Source organism: Sphaerodactylus townsendi, linkage group LG14 (assembly GCF_021028975.2).
Source record: "Sphaerodactylus townsendi isolate TG3544 linkage group LG14, MPM_Stown_v2.3, whole genome shotgun sequence".
In the NCBI taxonomy this organism is placed as follows: Eukaryota; Metazoa; Chordata; class Lepidosauria; order Squamata; family Sphaerodactylidae; genus Sphaerodactylus; species Sphaerodactylus townsendi.
The window spans coordinates 27,631,718-27,654,108 of NC_059438.1; the positions used below are offsets into that span (position 1 = coordinate 27,631,718).

The 22,391-nt window shown below is 45.4% G+C and overlaps 1 protein-coding gene across 1 annotated transcript in view; it reads right to left on the reverse strand.

The window, feature by feature from the left end:
- Positions 1-22,391, reverse strand: part of MTSS2 (MTSS I-BAR domain containing 2) — a 77,669-nt gene that overhangs the window by 19,325 nt on the left and 35,953 nt on the right. Inside the window, exons 4-7 of the mRNA XM_048515340.1 lie at positions 14,863-14,947; positions 12,445-12,536; positions 6,322-6,396; positions 4,219-4,227 (exon numbers count right to left, since the gene is read on the reverse strand). Of these exons, the coding sequence (XP_048371297.1) occupies positions 4,219-4,227; positions 6,322-6,396; positions 12,445-12,536; positions 14,863-14,947 (261 nt within the window). The remainder of the gene's footprint in view (positions 1-4,218; positions 4,228-6,321; positions 6,397-12,444; positions 12,537-14,862; positions 14,948-22,391) is intronic.

Consider the following 22,391-nt stretch of genomic DNA (forward strand, 5'->3'; position numbering starts at 1 on the left):
CCATTTCCAAAATTCTTCCCCCCTTTACTTTTCTCCCTTTTTTTTTCTTTGCTAAGCTGTCAAATATTCACCTCCACCTATATGTTCCACTGGCCTCTCCAAATCAAACCAGAGCACTGAACTTCTCCCTATCCCATAATGCTATCTCCTCCTCTTCTCTGCTTCTGCCATAGACACTCTCCCCCCTATCATTCTGTCCTATACTCTTGGATAAACTGTGACTCATGCCTTTCTTCCATTGGTAAGTCCAGCAGTGAGTTCTCTGCCCTACACACACACCTGAAGTCTTCTCTGAGCCTGCAGCACAGACATAGCACAACTGTAGATTCAGTTTTCTCTTAACCTGAGGTAAAAGTAATACAGGTCTAGGTCCAAATTACAGGGACAACAGTATGACAGCAGTTCTGACATCTAGGAAAGGTCGGCAGAATACACAGAGCTGGGTGGCCTTTCTAAAAACATGGGTGGGGGAAAAACCTGTGAGGCAAAAAAATCAAGATGGCTGCTCCAAGAGAGAAATTTTAATGCATTTTACCTTCCAGAAGTCCCAGGAAGCTGCTTTGGGTGACTAAGCAGAGGTATTTGAGGTTAACAAATCAGTTACTTGTTAACTAAAAACGCTGTGAAGATTTCTAGAATTGCTTATTTTGAACATTCACATATATATTTTCCCACTGAAATGTCTTACAGTGGTATTGCCTGCTCATAGAAATATTGGTTTTTTAAATCTCTTCTAATTATTTTATCGTTTAGGAATACATATTAATTGGCAGACAATCTGACTTAAAGTGGTTCCAGTAATAATATTGTCATGATCAACCAGGCTCCTAAGAATCTATAATAAAATCAGAATTCAAACTGCACCTGAATGGTGTAAGATATGCCATGATAGATGGTCATGTCTAAATGTAGCTTGACTGTTTTCTCTGCATCATGATTGGGTTTTATTAAATCCTCCTGGCCTTTGTTGTCAGTTTGCCAGAAAAATCCAGTTTATCCACATGGATGCAGCACAAGATCATTTTCCAGAAACAAGAGCTGGGATACTCGGTCTCTTCCTCATCTTCTCCCCCATTTCCTGAATTGTCCGCAAACCTGCAATAGCTGCCATCTACCACCATCTTCCAACATCCCATCCTATTTGTGGTACCATCATCACCATCATTTCAAATTCACTTGAGATACAACCCTTACAGTTGTACCCAGGGCAGAATTTGGTTCAAGGGAGCTTCCCCTGCCCCACACGCAACTTTGCTGGACAACAACTAACACAGTGTTGGGAAGGGGGAATGATGGGCAGAGATTTAGATGGCTCAGGTGTCTGAGAAATATAGGATTAGGAATCCAGAGGCTCTCGCATAAAGACAGTCTCACATTCACTCCGAAAATATTGCAAAATCATACAAACCAAGGGGCACCTTAAGACCAGGGCTCTCCTCAGCCTCCTTCATACCAGCAGCCATAAACTGCTCACAGGAAATGCAAAATGCAAGTGCTGGGTGCAATCCAGTGCTCAGTCTGATGGACACAGAGTTCTACATCCCAGCATCAGGGATCACTGGGTGAAACCATGCCAGGAAGCCATGGGTGGGTGCTCCTGTCATTCAAACATCCCTTTACCACCACCACCAGCACCACCACTGTAATGCCACATGCACAGGAGGTAAAAGCAAGATGACTTGAGCAGCCAGGTGGGTGAAATCTCCAGCACGGGAAAGAAAAGTGAAGAACAGGAAGAGCGGTGGATTTTTTTTTAATGGAAACATCATGGGGGGTGGGGGGGAAACCCAAGCAGCTGAGAAAGTGGGCCCAGAGTTATGGGGAGATCAGGCTGAGATCCCAGTGCTCGGCTTGACAACAACAAACCCGCAAAAAAGGGAATTATGGAATCAGCAGCAGCTTTGCGACAGATGAATGGCCCAGGGGAAGGAGCCCAACCTTTTTCCAAGGGGGACCCCTCCCTCAGCTCAGCATTCAGAACTCACTAGAAGGTGGATCTCAGGATCTGCCCCATAGCCTTTCTGGAGTGGTTCAGCAGAGGCACAGAAAGAGATGGGGATACGGGATCGGTGATGGTGTAGATAAGGCCTGAAATGAAACCCTACTAAGATCCAAGAGCTTTTCAGGGCTGGCCAGAATAAACACATAATAGAAATAATAGGCCAAGAGGACACACCTTTGGAACGGCAGCAGCTCCATCCAACAGCCAGAGAGAGAGGCACCTGGGTGCCTCTCTTAAAAGCCAGAGTGATGCTACGGCAATTTTGGAGAAAGAGAATCACAGAAGGAGGCCACTGCAATCCTCCACAGGCAGCCTGAACCCAAACTTTACAGCATTTGCTGTATTTACTCAAATGCAAGACTAGGTTTGCTCCCAAGATATGCCATTAAAAAAGAGCAGGCCATCTTACATTTGTGCACAAGTTACATTTACCACATTAAGTAGTCAAGAGATGATCAAGGCACTCCCCCACACATTTACAATTTTAATGGCAGTCAGTGTGGGATAGTGGTTAAGGTGGCACAGCAGGACCAGGGAGATTCTGACCTCTCTTCCATGAAGCTCACTGTGACCGACAATCTCAGACTAACATGTCTCACAGGACAGCTGAGAGTGCGACTGGAAGAGAAGAGAATGCGGCCTGGGCTGCAACAAACTCCCCAGAGGAAGGTCAAGATAAAATCTTCAAAGGCTCGTGAGTGCATGGTATTTTCAATGCAGATCAGTGAGTCATTTATAACCTTATTCTTACAACAATCTAGTCGGACTTACTTTGGCTCTGCAAAGCTACCTCTTGCTACAAAAATGTCCTAGGGCTCACGAGCCTTTGAAGATTTTTGAAGCCAAAATATATCCAGAAGTTGGTCGCTCGTTGGGTCTTCAATATTTAATATTTAGTCAGTAGCTATCCCTGTAAAGATTACGGAAGGAGCTGTAAAAGTGCTGATTAGTTCTTAGGAATGCACTCTTGTCTGTATGGGAGACTTACTCAAAGATGTACTAGGGCATTACTGAGACACAACCCCTTTAATGTATATACTGTGTATTGTCGAAGGCTTTCACGGCCTGATTCAACTGGTTGTTGTGGGTTTTCCAGGCTGTGTGGCTGTGGTCTGGTAGATCTTGTTCCTAACTAGACACAGTGTGTAACAGACTTCCCTCTGTGATACACCTCTGAAGATGCCAGTAACAGATGCAGGTGAAATGTTAGGAACAAGATCTAACAGACCACAGCCACACAGCCCAGAAAACCCACAACAACCAGTATATATTGTTGATTTAGTCTCACAGATTATACAGTCTATGACTGCTAGCTGCATCATATGCAAATATTTGTTTGCTGAGTTAGACCATTGGTCTTTCACAGTCCATCAGGTCCACTCTGATTGGCAGAGGCTCTCCAGGGTCTCAGGCAGAGGTCTTTCCCATCACTTTACCACCTGATCCTTTTTAGCTGGAGATCGCAAGGATTGAACCTGGGACCTCTTCAATGCAAAGCAGACGCTCCACCCCTCACCCAAGGCCCAAGTTAACAAGCACATCACTTTTCTAACGCCTCCCGCAACTGTGGCAAGTTCAGATCAGAGCTGGCTAAGTTGCTTCCACCCAGAAATGTAGAAATGTCTCCAAATTAGCATACAGTTGAGGCAGGCAACTCTGGATATTTTGCACCTGCGGCCTAGTTTACCACAGTGATCAGGTTGTTCAGGATGGGTGTGCGTGGGCTAGGGGGGATGTAGAACAGTGCACACTGTTTTTACTTGCCAGCAGGGCAGAAAGAAAGAACTATTTCTCAAATTTCAGAGACCAACACAACAGGCTGCCTTAGGCAGGGCACTCTCTCCTGGCTTCAGTCCCCCGCCTGCAAAATGTGACGATCAGATTGTTGTCAAAGCTACTGAGGAAAAAAGGCAGCAGTTCGAAACACAGAGGAAATTCTCAGCGTTGGACTTGTCTGCAGCCAATGCATTCCTGTTTATCATGCTGTGATCTCCCAGGGGGTTCCGGCCTGCCCTCTAGTGTTGATGCTGAGAGCAGAGTGCAAACTCCACCCTTGGTTCAGCTCCAAAGGGATCCCCCCTCACACTCCTGCCTCAGAGGTTTGGTTTCATTTCAAGCCCAACCTAAATTTACGGGTAAATAAAGCAAATGGTGATGAAAAGGGTGGACAGGGAGGCTTGAGCGTGATAAAGCTGGGATGGCAATGTCTGACTTACCAAGAAGTTCTACAGGAAGGATGTGGAAAGGAGGGAGAAGAGAAAGAGGCAAAGAGAGAGAGAGAAGAATGTGTGAAAGACAGGCTGATGTAGAGAAAGTAATCATCTCACCCAAAATTGGAAGCAACACCCCACCCACCAAGAAAAGCCCCCCTGCCCCCCAACCATCCCTCTTTTCTTCTTCTCCATTTAGGCCAAGCGTAAGGCTAAAAAGGAAAAAGCTGGTAAGCTCCAACGTTCTTCTCTAGACAGTCATGGGTAGCAGCCACTCAAGCAGGGAAGAGGATCTCCAGATCAGGAAGCCCTAACAGCAGTGGCATAGTGGTTAAGAGCAGGTGTACTCTAATCTGGAGGAACAGGGTTTGATTCCCCGCTCTGCCGCCTGAGCTGTGGAGACTTATCTGGTGAATCCAGATTAGCCTGTACACTCCAACACATGCCAGCTGGGTGACCTTGGGCTAGTCACAGCTCTACGGAGCTCACTCAGCCCCACCTGCCTCACGGGGTGTTTGTTGTGAGGGGGGAAGGGAAAGGAGTTTGTAAGCCCCTTTGAGTCTCCTTCAGGAGAGAAAGGGTGGATATAAATCCAACTCTTCTTCTTCCTCTTCCTCTTCTTCTTCTCCTCCCTTCTCCCTCTCCCTCCTCCTCTAACCATCTGCCCTATCAGAGCTGAGCTAAACAATATGGGGATGGTGATGCTTCAGTCAACCTATGCCCCCTCACCAAGGGCTAGTAACATGATGAGTCATCCTTATGCTCTGTTTCTGTGCCTCACAATGGACAGTGAACCAAGCAGAGCAATGGGAGGGGAAATTCTGAATGCCATCACATGGTCTTTCGCTAGACGTGACCAGATGTATCATTTCATGGTTCTGGCGCTGGGAGCAATGGATTTATTACTCAGCAACGTGAAGTGCTGCAAGGAATTTGTTCTCTAGGAATGCAGCCTACCCTTTTGCCTGAAATCTGTTCCCTGAATTGACACAAAGGACACTGGGATTGGTCTCTGGCTTACAAGCCATGTTCCTTCTGCTCTTAGTGCTTGGTACACCAGGTGGCATTTGGCACTTCCATGATAGAAAATAATGACCCTGACTGTCCCATTTCATGGACGTAGGCAGACAAGACTTCTAGCGCCAGCCAAATAGGGAGGTCTACAAAACCAGGCTTATACGGACTTGTAAGGAAGTGAAAACCACCTGACATGTTACAGAGACAGCGGTCCCCACAACCTCGACAAATGTACCACCCCCACCGCCCTGAATCTAGAGGCAACTAGACTCTTCTGTATATGCAAAAAACCTTCTACAATTATTAAAGCTGCATTCTGGGACCCTTACTGCTCTATTATTCAGACTCCTCCTGGGCTTCTCTGATGATTTCAGTGGTCACTGCCCCCACACTATCCAGAGTAGCTTCATACAGTGGAACCTCGGTTTTTGTCAGTTTTGGTTTTCGTCGAGTCTTTCCCCGAAAATTTTGTCTCCGTTTTTGTCGTTTGCTTCAGTTTTCGTTGGCGCGCACACGCTAATTTTGTGACAACAAACAGTGACCCATGCAGTTCCACTGCTTTCCAGCGTTTGCCTTGGTTTTCGTCTGTTTCGGATTTCGCCGAGGTTTCACGGACGGATTATCGACGAAAACAGAGGTTCCACTGTATTTGTAAGAATAGAAACTTGCTTTCAAACAAATGTGAAACTTCAGTGCTTTGTTCTGTGCCTTCCCTGTGCTTATATGGATTTGAATTATTATCTGCACCTCTTTCACCAGGCAGGCAGACAGCCCAGAAGGAATTTTTAGGACTCCCCGATAAGAAACTCAAGCAGACTTTCCTCTCCATCGCCTTACAAAGAGCCAAACAATAGTTCGTTTAACGTATTGATTAATCCACCTTTGCCTTGTGGAGACTGTCAGACCAGAAATTTCCAAGTTCAGAGGTAGGGTCTAGGAGATCTCCACAAAATCTCTGCCCCCTCTGGAACTGTCTTCCACAGGCAAGTCTTGCCGCTTCATTACTCACAGTTATTAGAGTCTCCCCCTGCCACAACATGTCAGATGTCTGGAGATCAGTAGAAGTGCCCCTCGAGCAAAGAGAGCCATTACCTTTGCGGGCTTTCTTCTGCAGCTTCAGCGTGTCAGAGGATTTCTTCTTTATCTCATGACGGGCTCGCTTGTATTCTAAGATGACATGAGAGAAAAAGAGCACTGAAGGAGCCTTTCATGGACGTACATCCCTTCTCTTCTCTGTGTTCTCTGCTCAGCACATTTCTTCCACCCTGACTGCCCCCTTCCCAACAAGTCAGTTTCTCCAAAACACACACTATATTTAAAAAAGAACCTCTAGAATGTGAGTGGGATATCATGGATTCATCCCAAGGACTAAATATACATGAACAAACAAGGCTGTTTAGCATCCCTTCCAATATACTCAAAAAATACAACTCTCAGAATTCAATTTTGACTGCCATGAGAAACATTTTACATTTATAGTGCTATGTCAATTTTAGAATGGAGATAAAAGTTGGTTTTTCAGTCAGCTGGGGTCTGTTAAGAAAAAAAGGATTTTTTGCTTATGATGCATGCACCACTGTTATCCCACTCAAATAGGTCTCACAGGCTTCCATGTGGTTTCAAGAAACCTGAGAGGCCTGTTTGCAGGCTATCTTGAGACAAACATTCAAGTGTCCAAAGCACCACAGGGAGCAATGCCTCTGCAGCTTTATTCAGTTTCCTCATCACAAAAGCTGAATGTCTCTCTCCAAACTCACTGAATCCTTCAATATAAATTTGGAACTCTTCCTCCTTCTCAGGAGATGACACATTTCCCATGCTGCCTCTTCCTTGGGGATAGCTATCAACTCAATTTCAGTATTTAAGTACAAGAAAAAACCCAGTTCCTAGATACAAGAAGAAAGGTATTCTAGAATCACAGTAGATTACCAGCTGTATGATGCCAAAAATATAAAATTAAGGAGATTTTCTAGTCAGCCAAAAAGCTCTACAGTGTTCAGTGGGGTTTTCTCCAAGTTCGGTGTGTTTCAAAATGAAGCACATTAGGTGGTTGTTAATTTGTCAAAAAACTGAAGTTGTTCATAGGCTTTTTAAAGCCTTCATAATTGTTTCTATCAACAAAGAGGGACTCTGGCAGAGATCAACAGTGATCCTCATTTGTTGATTCCAACAAGAGTATTCTATTCAAAGAAGGATTGTGGGTTGGCTGGTCACAGACATGGACCAGACACAAACACACAAAGTTCCCTGAATAACGTCAGAATAATTCCCTTTTATTAGACCAACCCAAATGACATACAGTGATGAAGCTTTCAAAGTCCCAGGCCATTTCTCCATGAGGCTTGATGTTCAGCAAAAAAACAAACCCACAAATGGATAACATCGCTTCTTTTAGGGCATGATGGAAAAACTCTAATTCCACAGTTAGGAACAGTCTTAAAATGGAGCCGACGTCATTAGATTAGAGGGCGCTGAGTGCCAAAAAGAGTTGGAGATGCACTAGAGGCTGGGATAGAGAAACAGAAATCCCCTCAGAATTTCTTTACCATAAATTCATGGGCTCTGGAAAGGGTGAGGATGCAAGGAGGGATAAGGACAAAAGAAAAAAAGGTGTGATTTCCTGAGCTCTACCCTGAAAGGTCACTTGGCACTGTTCACTGGTGACGTAAGTTTGGCACACTGCTAGGGCAAGTTGCCTCTAGCTGCTTGGCCAGTGCCCAAGGCATTACTGTCCTGAATCTGCTGTTCTGATCCCACTTTATGAATCTGGGACAGGCCTGGTCACTGGAGGCTGGATGCCTGAAGTGATTGGTCTCCTGTCCTCCTTTTCCTCTCTCAGGGGTTGTCCATGCCCAGGAATTAGGCCAGCCAAAGTTATCACATCTTCTAATTCTGCCCCAGTGGAGCTGTTCTCTTTCCCTGTGCATACCTGGAAAGTTTAAGAAGGGAAGACATTGCCCTCCACAGCCTGCAGGTGTCACCGTGGCCTTATCTCCTTGTTCAGCCCTAATAGAAGGACTCTTTGGAAGTGTCCAAGGGCTCTGTGGACTCCAGGTGGTGCCACTGCAGCCCGGCTGTCCCTCGCCTGCCAAGTCCTGAGGTAGCTGTCTTGGTGAGATCTAGGTCTAAGAGGAGTCAGCAGGTGCCTAAACGCCTGGAGGCACTCCACCACATGCCCCAACTGACTGGGGCCACGTCTCCATGGTGGATAAGCCTCAACTACATAGGCTTCCCCACCAGAAGAAGACTGTTTTTTTGTCCTCCGTTCTTCGCTATCTTAAGGAGTCTCAAAGCAGCATACAATCACAACAGGTACCTTGTTAGGTAGGTGGGGATGAGAGAGTTCTGAGAGAACTATGACTGGCCCAAGGTCACCAAGCAGGATTCATGTGGAGAAGTGGGAAACAAATTTGGTAAAGTCTGCCACTCTTAACCACTATGTCACCATTGCTTGGCCAGTTTCAGATGAGAGCCAACGTGGTATAGTGGTCAAGAGCAGTGGACTCTAATATGGAGAACCACGTTCGATTCCCCGCTCCTCCACGTGAGCGGCAAACTCCTATCTGGTGAATCAGATTAAATTTCCCCACTCCTGTATTTCTGCTGGATGACCTTGGGTTAGTCACAGTTCTTCAAAACTCTCTCAGCCCCACCTGCCTTACAAGGTGTCTGTTGTGGGGAGAGGAAGGGAAAGGAATTTGTAAGCCACCTTGAGTCTCCTTACAGGAGAGAAAGGTGGGGTATAAATCCAAACTCTTTGTCTTTAGAGAGAAAGCTCAGGTAGACCTATGTAGCAAGTATCCGGCACTTTGGAGTGTGCTCCAAACTGGCAACTCTGGAAAAGGCATTCGTGATGATTCTTCCCCATCAGCCCAGTAGGAAAGCCACAAGTAGGGGAAGGGGACAGCTCTTTCTCATAGCAACAAAAGCAACTCAGTCACTTCTTTGCTACTACTAAATGCTTCCACAGAGCAATCCTAAACAGAATAATGCCTTTCTAAGTCCAGCAAGTTAACTGGCTTAAAAGGGTGTAACATTGTTCAGGGTTGTGCCCTAAGAACTTTACACATATTATCTATAAATGAAGTAAACAAATAAATAAATAACATTAATCCTTACAACAGGATTCTTAATTCCAATTCTCCAAAAGGAAAAGTTTCAATTTTAATTGCTTTTGGGCTATATGACTGTACATTGCATAGAATTTGTGGCCTGTGTAAATAATGGATCTTGTTTTTTAAAAATACTTTCATATTTGCAGTTTTGGGACAGGAAAAAGTATATTCTGTAGATCAATTGGCCATGCTGGCAGGGGCTGATGGGAATCATAGTCCATGAACATCTGGGGCAACAGAGTTGGACACCGCTGCTTGTAGATTATTTGTGCACCTCTCTCACTTTCCTAATGATGTCAAATAAATAGCTGGTAGTCCAAGGAGTTTTTCTGTCCTCTGCATACCCAAAACCAAACTGATGAATAAAGTACAGTAATTGAGAGAGATAAGCTAGCCTTTTATTACATTCAAAATTTTATACAATTACTTAATTTCTTTATCAATTGAATACAAACAAGGTGTGGAACAATATATTACTATGTCCTCCTCCCAAATCCACTCAGGCAAAGGCCTACTAAATATCTACTAAAAACTAAGTTCTCCTTGAAGAAGTTTCCACTTCTCCCAAAAATTTCCTAGGTATTTTTTCTTTTTTCTTTTGCTTAAGCTTGAACTTCCTTTCCTTTAAGGCCGGCTAGTACTATTGGGCAACTCATGAATCAATAATGCACAATTAATTCTTTATCCAAGTGCATGAGTTTAAGTATTGCTTTATCCTTTTTTGGCCAGCCAAAATCAGTATTCATTACACACACATATAAAATTTATAATCATAATAGCGGAATGAGAAAATTATCATACAAATAAAACAAAACCTGAGCAGTGGCTTCCACTCTACGCAAAAGTAAAAAACAGCAACAGTATTTAGGTTCTCCTCACATAAGAGTCAATAATTTACAGATGGTTCATGAATGTCAACGAAGAGCCAGAGCGGAGCAAACAGTAATAAATTAAACTCACAGGTAAAGAAAAGAAGGAATGCTAATATTAGTTCTGAAAAATCACGATAGAGTGTTTGGACTGTTTACAAAGGGCAGCAGGGTGTCAGACCTCCATCTTAAGCTAAACAAATTAATCATCAATCAGGTTTGACCGATGGCAAAACAACACATCGAAACCACACTGAATTCATAAAAATAATTCTGGACTAGATAGTAAACATGGAGCCAAGCCAGGGCTGCATCCACAGCCTGTTGGATATTCTGCTACTCTTGTGTGATAGCAACAGTTTGCCACTGGATTTTCGTGTGTGAACAAGACAATCTACTCATGCTACAGGATAAGATTAAGCAAAATGTCCAAAATTGTGAGGAGGCAGCCCTTGCAAAGTAATCCTTACAAGCATTCCAGCAATGCATTTTATAAATTGTTATGGTTATCGACACATACCTTATAGAGAATCCTGTAAAAAGCTGGTAATATTAACCAATGAAACATTTATTTTATTTGTACAAGTATTTGATTTTTTAAAAATCACACTCACACCTTGGCATACGTAGATTGGGGTCCCCCTTTTTGGCAATCTACTGTGCAGTAAAACCCTTTCTTTTTCACTTTGGTTGTAATTTGAAGACCCTTTTGTACCATTATGAAGACTAACATCCAAGAACACACCAGCTTTCTAGCTGAGCTTCTACAAATTACCTCCTATGATCATGTATCTGGTAATGCAAGCAACCAGCACCACTCAGTAAGTAAACACAAAATCTACTCTTTATATCACTCCAGCTTTGTATTCAAAAGGGCAGCTAACAGCATCAGAACCATTGCTCATTGTCATTCATTACGGCACCTGCCTTAATCGTGAACAAAGCCACTATGCCTGGGAAAGGAGAACAGGAAAGGGAGATGCTCCCCCTTCGAACCACAGCTAGCCTGTGGCACTGAAGCTAGTTCACAGTTTTCTTCCCATTTTCCAGGAGCAGATGCAGTGTGTCAGTGCAGTGTAGTGTAGTGGTTAAAAGTAGGTGGGCTTTAATCTGGAGAACCAGGTTTGATTCCCCACTCCTCCATGTGAGCAGCGGACTCTTATCTTGTGAACCTACATTCCTGCTGTGTGATTTTGGGCCAGTCTCAGAACTCTCTCAGCCTGACTACTTCACAAGGTGTCTGTTGTGGAGAGGAAGGGAAAGGAGTTTGTTAGCCACCTTGAGTCTCCCTACAGGAGAGAAATGTGGGGTATACATCCAAACTCTTCTCTTCTTCTCCTTTTGCTTTTTGACGTATCATCAAAATCAGGAGATCCCAGCCTTTCTAAGCCTGCAGGCACATTTGGAGGTGCAGCCATATACAAGATGAAGTCCGTGTACAGGGAAGAAGCGGGGTAATATAAAAAATACATTGGGAAAAGTGAGTGTGAGAGAATAAAACCAACACCATGGTGGGAGCTGCTGCTGAAACAATATTACTTTAATATGTACAGAAGCCCTGCTGGGCAGGAGCCCCCCGAACCTTCCAAACATACTAGGGAGGGCGCCAGGAAATGTGTTGGTGGGCACCACAACACACTTGGGTATCAAACTGGGGACACTTGCTGTAGAGATAGTGCTTTCTCTTCTTCCAAGTTGCTTCTGTTTGTGGATGGAAATTTTTATGAACGACGTATCAGCACATATAAGCAAGAAAGATAGGGGCCCTGCCCCAAGGAGCTTACCTCCATATCTCCATCTTTCAACATACTCCCTAATTTTTTTTCCAGAGCTCAAGCCTCCAAGACTGTGGTCCTGGCCATATCACTTGAATGCACGAGGTTATCATATACCAAGCCAGACCTTTGGTCTATCAGACTCAGTATTATCTACACTGACTGCCAGCAGAACCTACAGCCTGATTCTTTAACTGGAGATGTCAGGAATTGAACCTGGGACCCGCTGCCTGCAAAGCAGATACTTAACCACTAAGCCATAGCTCACATCGTTGTTTGCCTCTGAGCTATGAAGTGCTACTCTGACGGCTCAGATATCACCCAGCTTAGGCCAGGGGTGGCCAATCCATGCTGGCAGGGGCTGATGGGAATTGTAGTCCATGAACAACTGGAGCACCATAGGTTGTCCACCCCTGGTTAGGGACAGCTGCAGCAGCTCTGTTCCTGAGGGGCTACCTTTTGCATGGTCTTTGTCAAGCTGGTTGGCGGTTTTCTTCCAGTCCTCTATCCTGTCCTGCAGAGGATTAATCAGGCTCTCCATCAGGGCACTGGAACAAGGAGAGACACCAAAGAGAAAGGTTAGAAGCACTGACAGGGAGAAGGGTGCAGTAGGGCAGTCAGGTCTTTAAAACACCCCAGTCTCCTGCTTTCCTGAGGGAGGCTATCCTGCCCACTCAGGGAGCAAAGGTCCTGCTTTATTCTGGAGCCCCAGCCTTTAAAGAAAACGTAGCTTCTTAAACCTGAATCCAGAACTGAATGAGAATAATGCATAAAAGCAGGTGATAGTTGCACACACCCAAGTCACGGAGTGCATCTCAAACCTAAGGCCTACGAGAAGCTTAAACAACCATCCAAAGCAACTGCTAGTTACCTAAGTCCAGAACTTTCCAACTTTCAACATGATCCTCCCTCACATGCAGGCATTGAACCCTGCTGCTCCAAGTCTCTTCTCATTATCGGAGCAGGACATTCCCTATTTCCTTGTCTTTGTGATCTCCTTTGTTACTTACTGGGCTAGATTCTGGGACTCAAGACTGCCTCCCTGGATTAAATTCTCCAATCACTGGACTACTACTTTGCAGTCTGGCCTCAAACAGGAGTATCTAACATGTTCTATTTAAGAACCCCACTTAAGAGCTCACATTCAGGACTAGAGTGGTTTTCATGGCATTGTGTTTGCCTCGCAAGGGGCCAAACGTGTTGCAGATTCATATGTTGCAAAGTCCTGATTGCCCCCCATGCGCCCTGTTAACAGACATGCTCTAGGACAGGGGTCCCCAAACTACGGCCCGGGGGCCAAATGTGGCCCCCTGAAGGCATTTATCCGGCCCGCCAGGCATGGCGGCGATGGCTCCATTCATGTGCAGTGGGGGCTCGAGGAAGAGGAGGAACCGGCCCCTACGGCTGTTGATTGCAATTACATGATGGCACCCCCAAATCTCCATGAATTTTCTGACCCAGAGTTGGAAACCTTACATGTGGCAACTCCTGCTCCACCCTTCCCTCTCGGCTACTCCATGTGTTGCTCTCAGGCTTTCTGTTCCGCCTCACTCCCATTGACATCAGCCAGGCTGGTGAATCGCTCGCTGGCTGCTAGGGAGGAAGAACCCAGGAAGATACCTAATCCTGGGTTAGATGGAATGCTTCATTGGGAAAGTTCTGCTTTTTTTTTTTTTCACAGGGGAAGGTATTCCACAGCCTCCCCAACAATATTTGGAGCCCGCCCTGTACTTGACATACTTTGGTCACTGTTCTAAAAATAGACCATGACAGAAAGGCTGAAAGGTGAAATCAAACATTTTACAATCATTTGTGCATAGAAATTTGTTCATAGTTTTTTTTAGTCCGGCCCTCCAACAGTCTGAGGGACAGTGAACTGGCCCCCTGTTTAAAAAGTTTGGGGACCCCTGCTCTAGGATTTCCACTATTAGAACTTGATTCCCAGGGGTCCAATTAAGACTGGGGACTGTGGGAAGAGACAGGGGCTTAAGCCTTCCTTCTATGTCATATTCCCAACCTAAATAGCGCATGAGAAGAGGAAAGTTCACATCCCACCCTCCCTGGATTCCGTACCCCCAACCCAAAGCAGCCTTCTATAGTGTCTGAAAATCAAGTTCCAAGTACAGAACTCCTGCAGTATGCTTACTGACAGACAGATACATTGGACTGGATCCAAAGAACATTTTCCACTAGTGGAATTGATGGCGTAACCTTCACCAATTTCTCCCTTCCTGCGGCAGATCTCCAATTTGCCTCCATTCCAGTACTGAAGGTCCCCTGCCCCCCAAGGAATTGCATTTTAAGGGAGAACAATGAGCGGGGGTGGGGGTGGGGGGTACAAAGCGCCTTCCATTAAGAGAAAATTTAGCCAGGATCTAACCAATAGACTTTGTGATGTGTGAATTGATCTGCGAGTTTGACCTGTAAAATTCCAAATGGATAGGCAAGACAAATCAGATACGGACTAAGATCCAGGAGCCACGTACTCCTTCGCCATGTTTGTGAAGAGACACAACACAAATGCTTCTCGCAGCTCAGATGCCTGAATCACACAATTCTTCCCGCTCACCCTACCCTTGGGAGGTATATGTCCACCTTGAGTCTCAGCAAAGAAAGGTGGACTACAAATGAAGCAAGTAAATCACCCTTTATGAGTGTGGTTGAAGTGTGGCCCCAGACATATATAGTGACTTTATGGTTGAATTCCCCACATCCAAGGCTTACTCGCTTTTCAATGGATATCAATTGCTCCCCAATGTAACTGGCCTGAATGTCTACAAATCTGAGCATTCTTTGAACTTGCTGCCTATGTCATTCCAAACTGGGCATCTTCCCACCAGCAAACACACTTGAAGATCACCAAATGCAACTTACTTGGTAAACTGCCTCAGCTTGGCTTCAATGCTACGGTGGCGCATACACATCCGTGTTAGAGCCGAGCCAATGTCTCTTGTCGCTCCTGAGGTAAGACAAGCCAAGCCTCAGATTAAAATGGTTAATAATTTTAAAACATTAATTAAAAAAGAATGTATAGGAACTATCAGAATTGGCACAACCCATCCTGTGGGTAATGCAGCAGATGCTAGAATGTATTTAGGAGAGTTTGTTCCCCTCTCTTTTTGATATTTGCTTAAAATGGCACTGTATTAATTTTCCCTTGTTTCTTGGGCAGTCAGTGTTGAAAGAATAATACACCGTTGGTCAGTTAAAAGAATACACTTATTTTTGCAAAATGGATAAAAATTTTGAACACATACACATAAAGAATCTCATAGGAGGGATGTACAAGTATGTTATCTAGCATCTATCTCACATGGTAGGTGCTATAATGAAGTCTCTGGAGGCCTCAGATGGTGGATATGAAGGTGAGGCAAACTTCCACCCTGCCATTCACCATCCACCTGTCTCCTGCCCCCTGACAAGAACGTTGTCAGGGCTCCAACTGATCTCCTCTGTTGCCTGCTGCTACTCAGAGCACTGGTGGGAGAAAATAAAGACAAATCACTGGTGGCCTTGGTGCCAGTACATCACTTCTAGGAACTATCTAGAAGAGACAATGGATAGACCTAGGAATCACTGGGAACTCAATAGTAAAACTGCAGAGTTCCCAGAGGTTCCTAAAGCTATCCATTGTAACACTGTGTAAGTTACTTGTGGAAGTATCCTCTCAAAATCCCTTCCTCTAATAAGAACTTGTCCACCATTTTGGGTTCTCTGTAGATAGGGTAGCCAGAATGGCAGCTGAATCCTGTGAAAGGAAGGACTGAACTGAGCGAAAGCTGAGGACAAAAGTCTCTGCTGCTCCTGGGTGAGGTAGGGATGTGTGGACTGTAGCTATCAATCCCTCAGGCAGGAGAACATCTTGAGTTGCCACATATTTACCCAGTGAACCTTGCAAGGAGCTCAGGGCAACGTACATGGAACTCTCCTCCTCCCTTTTACCTTCACAACCACTCTATGTGGTAGGCTAGGCTGAGAAAAACCAACTGGCCAATGTTTGCTCTGCAAGCTCCATAGCTGAATACAATTTAAACTCAGAATCTAACGATATCCTACATTTTCCCCAGGGATCTCCCTAGGAAGGCCTGAGAGATGGCTTCTAGAGTTCCATACTCCCAAGACATGCAGGGGCTTGATTCAGGATGAGATCAAGGCACACGGGGAGAGAAAGCTTAGACTCTCCCCCTGCCACACCCCACATTCCCAACCTAAATCAGCCTGGAGGCATTACATGCTACGTTTCCCTTATGTGGCAAACCGTGACTCCCTAAGGCTGTTTCAGGTTGGATAAACAGCCTGGGACCTTTCAAGCCTACCCAGATATCTCCTCAAGGAAAATGTAACTTTTAGTGAGGACCTCAAGTTTCTCCCGTTGTAGGATAACATTACAACTACCTCAGCACATTGGTTGTCACCAGTCTGTATTCCCATCCCCCAGAAAACACATTTTGTGAAAAATTCACAAGATAAATGCAAGCAAACTGTGACTGAAGAATCCAATACACAGTCCACAAATGCCCTATGACTGTTCCCATTTTTCAAATGTGGAAATTGGAGTCATCATCTGAGACAGCAACTTGCTAAAGACAGCTTAGAGGGTGGGGGCTGCAGCATTTGAGCTCAGTTGTGGCCTCAGAAACACCTACTTATTATGCCCTAGATCAGGGGTAGGGAACCTGCGGCTCTCCAGATGTTCAAGAACTACAATTCCCATCAGCCTCTGTCAGCACACACTGGCCAATGCTGGCTGATGGAATTGTCAGTTCCAATTGAACATGCTGGAGAGCTGATGGCAGGATGTAGTTCCCTACCCCTGCAATTCTATGGAAGATCTTCTGCTATTCAGAATATGCTCTGACTAGATATCACCACAATAATTCAGTTACTTTGTAAACTGAGGGCCAGAGAACCATCATACTGGGAAGCTTCGTCTACTGTAATACTGATTTTGTGCTGACATTTCTTTTTTAGCTGAAACCGAGAAGTCTGGATACTAGCTGGCCAATGCAGTACAGTGATTAAGATGTTAGACTTTCGAGCCAATAGGTGGCATAATCTTTGGTATCTCCAGCAAAGTTATGGACTATTGGTTTCATCCAGCCCCTTCCAGCACATGGCCACACTGGCCATGATGGAAGAGGCTGATGGGAATTGCAGTCCATAACATCTGGAGTGCCAAAGGTTCGCCACCACGGGACTAGGATCTAGGACCAAATGAGATCAAGTCACCAAATGGAAAGCTCGATTCTACCGCATATTTCATGGATGTTGACTGGTCACATCTCAGTCTTCTTAGCATTTTAGAGACATGATAAACAGTCATAAGGGTTTGTTCAGAAAGAACTGACCCTTGTGCTAGTGTAATGTTCTTCAGAATACAAAATATCACACCTCCGGCCTTGGCTCCCCCCTTTCAATGCCTTCACAGACTTTGTGTTGTTCTACTGCCTTTGAATTCATTGCTACTGAGTTGTGAACCAACACAGGCTGGAGATTTCCAAATTCCTTCCTCCAAATTATCCCAAGACACCGCCCAAACAACCTCCATGGTTCTCAAAATGGTCTGTCTCTCGCCAGGAGGGCCTGTTTGTTCTCAAAAGCAAACCGAGTCACCTCCAGATGGAGGCAGGAGAGGGTAGCAGTTGACACCCCTAGGCACTATTTAGGATTCCAGAAGCCAACTGAGGCCACTAGTATCATGGTGATGTTGCGAGAATTTCACCTGTGCTCTTCTATGCCCACTCAATCTACAAACTTCTAGTCTTTCTGCAAATTCCATCACTGACCACCTCCTCTGCCTCCTGCCTGTCTGTGACCTTGTGACCATGGTTTCTACTCTGAGGTTGGGGTCTGATGTCACCTCTCCTTAACACCAATTTCTTCGGCACTTGCTTTGGGAAGATTCTTTGGCAACCAAAAGTTGTTTGGCAGGAACCTGACAAGACTTCCACTCAGACCTTGGGGTAGGTTCATTTTGCGAATCCAGTTCTTCCAGGAATTCTTTGGTTAGTTGAGCTGCCCTTGCAGTGTTGAGCTGCCCTTGCAGTGTTCAGTTGAGCTGCCCTTGCAGTGTTCATTACTTGGAGGACATCAGAGGGTTTTAAGCCATGGACAGTTCTTCTTTTATTATTTTTCTATGCGGTTTTCTGACAAAAAAATTGCTCTTGCCCTTTTCTCTATTCCTCCTTTTTTTTTTGTCCCTGGGAAAAGCGCAACAAGCCCTGCTTTCAATAACAGCAGGGCCCTTCACAGCACTCTTTTCTGCTTTTAGGTTATGGCATATCTTGAGTTCAGCCACACCTGCTGTGCAGCTGTAGCAGAGGACGGAAGGAGGCTGACTCACTTCCTTCGCCTGCTCCCTCAGCTCCACGGCCATTCACAAGAACTGAATTCCACCCACTCCCCTTTCCTGGATCTGACAAAGGAGCTCTTCCTCTCACCACTGCTGGGGTCAGCCCAGCAAATTTCCCCTTCTTCAGCCACAACTGCACCGCAGAATCTAAGTCCACCTCCTGCTGCAAAATCGTCCAACAAGATTGGGAACCTCTCAGATCTATGATGCTTCCTAGCTTCCCTTTACATGAGCAACCAGTCTTGACCTGGAGCACACTTTCCAGCTTCCTTTCTCCAAACTTCCCGCCAAATTTTTTCACCACAGTGGGTAAAACAGTACAATCCCAGTCTTGGTCAGTCTGTTTTGAGGGATGTTTTGACTCCCCTAAAGATTAAAAATGGTGCTTCATTTCCCACCAATTCCAACAATATTTTCACATACAGAAGAGATCCAAGATAATTAAGGAGAAATCACTTTAATGGGGTAAACAGCTTTGAGGAATATTAAAGATGGTCGAAGCAGCTGTGAGGGAGGGATGAATAACTTTGGAGGGAAGTGTGGGGTGGTGGTCAAGGGTGGTTCTTAACAGAGTGGAGAAAAGGAAGTGCCCACAACAAACATGGAGAAAACAAAGATGAAAACGCCATGCTCAAAGATCTAAGGAGGAACAGTTCATTCCGAACAGATGAAAGGCAAGATTAAAAGTGAAAGAAGCATGAACCAACCCCATGCTCTTGAGGAGCTCTAACCTTTGTCTTAGCCTTCTGGACTCAGCATGCTGTCTTTGACTATTAAAACTCTCAACATACCATACATAAGATCTTGCCTTGCCTCTTTCTACCGTGTGGCTATTGCCTCTGGAGACCCACTTTGAACAGCCTCTTTATCTATGTGGCAAATTCTCAGGTAGCCTCAACTGCTCTGACAGAACTCTTTGGCCTCCCCTCAGCAATATCCCAGTTTGCTTCAGAAGAAGGATGATTTGGGTGCCAATGTTTTACCAAAACCCTATTTTTTAGGGTCTCCACCCCTGGTAAAACACTGCCCCCCTGTTCCTTTGGGATAGACCTGGGATGAAGGGTTAGCTAACAGGCCCTTCAGGTATCAAGACATTAAAAGGGAGACAGCTGATTCAGCTTGACTCAGCACATAAATGTAATGTGTACGAAACATGACTGCAGAGAACACCGTGCCAGATTGTATGCCAGTATTATAGGGCAGTTGTGTTTCTTCAGAAAGAAAAGTAGTGGTTGGAATATCAAATTAGGAACTGGGATAGCCAAGGTTTGAATCCCTATTCTTACTGAAGAAACACTCTGGATGACCTTGGGTCGGTCACACTGTCAGCCTAACTCACCTTATAGGCTGGCTGGGAGAATGACATTGTAAGCCTCTTTAGGTTCCCAATGAGAGGAAAAGCAGCTTATAAACAAACAAACAAAAAAAGACCAGATACCCGTTTTTCTTTTCATTCATGTTTCGATACCTGGACACATTACTACGCTGTTTCTTGTGTAGGTCTCTGAACACAGAATGGCAAAATCCTCGTCCTTTTCTGCCTAGCCCTACAGAAACTGATTGCCCCATCTGGCCATCATCGTAACCCAGATGGGTTCAATAGCAAAGACTGGCTCAGTTAAACCATATTTAGGGGCTGCATTGAGACTGTTCTCCTCAATTTGCGGCTGACACGCTAACTTGCCATGCCTAAATCAGAATGTGAGTGAAAGGGAAAGAAAATCTCCATTGAATGAGCTCACATGTTTTGGAACATGTTCTTCACTGACTTAACAGTAGCTCAAATTATGCCTTTGCTATTCTAAATTTGGGCCTCCATATTTCTGAGTCATCTTACACTGTTGTTTGTAGTCGTCCCCTTTAAAGGCACTCTCTGTCATCTGCCTTTTCCCCCTTCTCCTTCCCTTCAGGTTCTCTAACCAGGGTTTTCTGATCCCCGCCCCCCCTCAGGTCTGCATCCTAATGCAGCTTCTCTGGAGTTGTCAAAACTGATTTGGAACATTTATTCTTTTTGTTCTGCTCCTCACTGTTCTTCCCATTCACGTCAGTATTTGGATGGGAGACCACCAAGGAAGTCCAAGGTTGCTGCACAGGCAGGCAATGGGAAACCACTTCTGAATGTCTCTTGCCTTGAAAACCCTACAGGATCAATGCAAGTCAACTGCGGCTTGATGGCAGTTCTCACTACCACATGTGTATATTATGGGCAAAGTCCGAATAACAGAAGGACAATGAAGACTGACTGGAGGGATGGAGTGTGCTCAGACTTTGGCCAGCTTCAGATACCCCCTCTTGTTAAACCATTACACAAAAGGAGACACTGACTTGACCTCTCCTTTGCTTCACCGGCCACGCTCATCTCCTCCCCCCTGGCCCACCCCCAGGGATGCCAAAGTTTGCTTCCCCTCCCTCTGTCCTTTAGGCAGTACTTGGAATGGGGAGAATCACCGTAAAGGAGGGGAAAACAAGTCATTTTGGTGTCCTGAAAAGCAGGAAATAAATGTCTGAACAAATCTGGCCTGTCTTTTCAGACACTCTATTATGACGACTGAAACCTAAGGGAAGGAAAAGCAGTTGATGTTCTTTCAAAGCATCCCTGTGGGTGGACAATTCTGATCTGTGCACAATCAGAGGGGAGGAGATGAGGGCGGAAAAGCTGATGAGAGTTCACAGGTGTGGAGACAACCTGAAACCATTTTGAGGGACAGATCCAATACTCCTGACACAATTCCTCCAGATTTGACATCAGTTGTGTGTCCAGTAGACAGCGGGTCCAGCAGAATTGCTACACTGACAGACTCTAATCTGCATCAGGGCAGTGGGCTAGTGTGTCTGCACACAAATCTGATTCCAATGTAAGTCTCCTCCTCTTTGCAGTGTTCCAGATGGCCTAGATGTAAGGAGGCGGCTAGAAAACAGGAAGAGGCCATCTGCTGTAGAGAAAACCAGCCAGGCTTGTGCAGAGCAAGGTCAGGCACAGCCAAAATGGGAAATCTCGAATAGCCAAATACATTTCCTAAATGCATAAAGACGACAGTCTGAACAGGGAACAGCAAACCCGTGCTTCTGTCCTCTTGATAGTCACCAAGAGCTGACGTTTTCAGGCTGCTTTCAAAATCTTTAGGTTATGCAAGGACACAATTTTATAGCTTGTATTACTATTACTTGATGCATTGCTGGGACAGTTCTCACAGCCCCATCCAATTGGGAAGGGTCAAAAGAGCTTGAGGAAGTGGCAGCCTTGAGCCACCGGCATGTTTACTCTCCCCAGGACACTTACCCTGGCAGAGGGGGAAGACAGGCTAGTGACCACCCATCCCTCAGCCCCACTGACACAAAACCCAGAAGTTCACGTTGCAGCAGGGCTGTGCTGGCATCCTGATAAAGCACCTCAGCATAGAGTGAGCTGGCGGCTGGGATATTTCAGAATGGGCTAGGTGTTTCCCAGTGGTGGAGTTTGACGCTAGGCTTATTCTGGTGAACCAAGATGCTGCCTCGTGACTCCTACATTCTCTGCTGGGTGACAGTGGGCTTAAGGTTACAAGCAGTTCTTCGGAACTCTCTCAGCCCCACCTGCCTCACAAGGTGTCTGTTGTGGGGAGGGGAAGGAAAAGAGCTTGTAAGCCACCTTGAGTCTCCATACAGAAGAGAAAAGTGGGGTATAAATCTGAACTACTCCTCCTCCTCCTCCTCCCGCTCCTGGAGCTGGTGGAGTGGCACTGCACTGGTGCTTCATCCCACTGTCTTTGGCTTTGGTTAGGGCTGCTAGTTTAGCACTGGTTCTGAAAAGAACTACATTTTCCTCTCTAGCTGCACTAGGAAGGGCACCCAGATTGAAGAACTGGGAGTTATCTTCAGTTTAACTTTCAAGAAACATGCCCTTTCTGAGGGCCAAAGGCACCTGTGGAACCCAGAGCCTCAGCTTAGAAATAAGGGTGCTCCCTATACTACTCAGCTATTTCCCAACATGTCTAGCTTTCTATGTGCAGGGAACTGTCCTGTGAAGGAGCATGAACCACGCACCTCCCCAGGTATGGTGACATGGTACAAT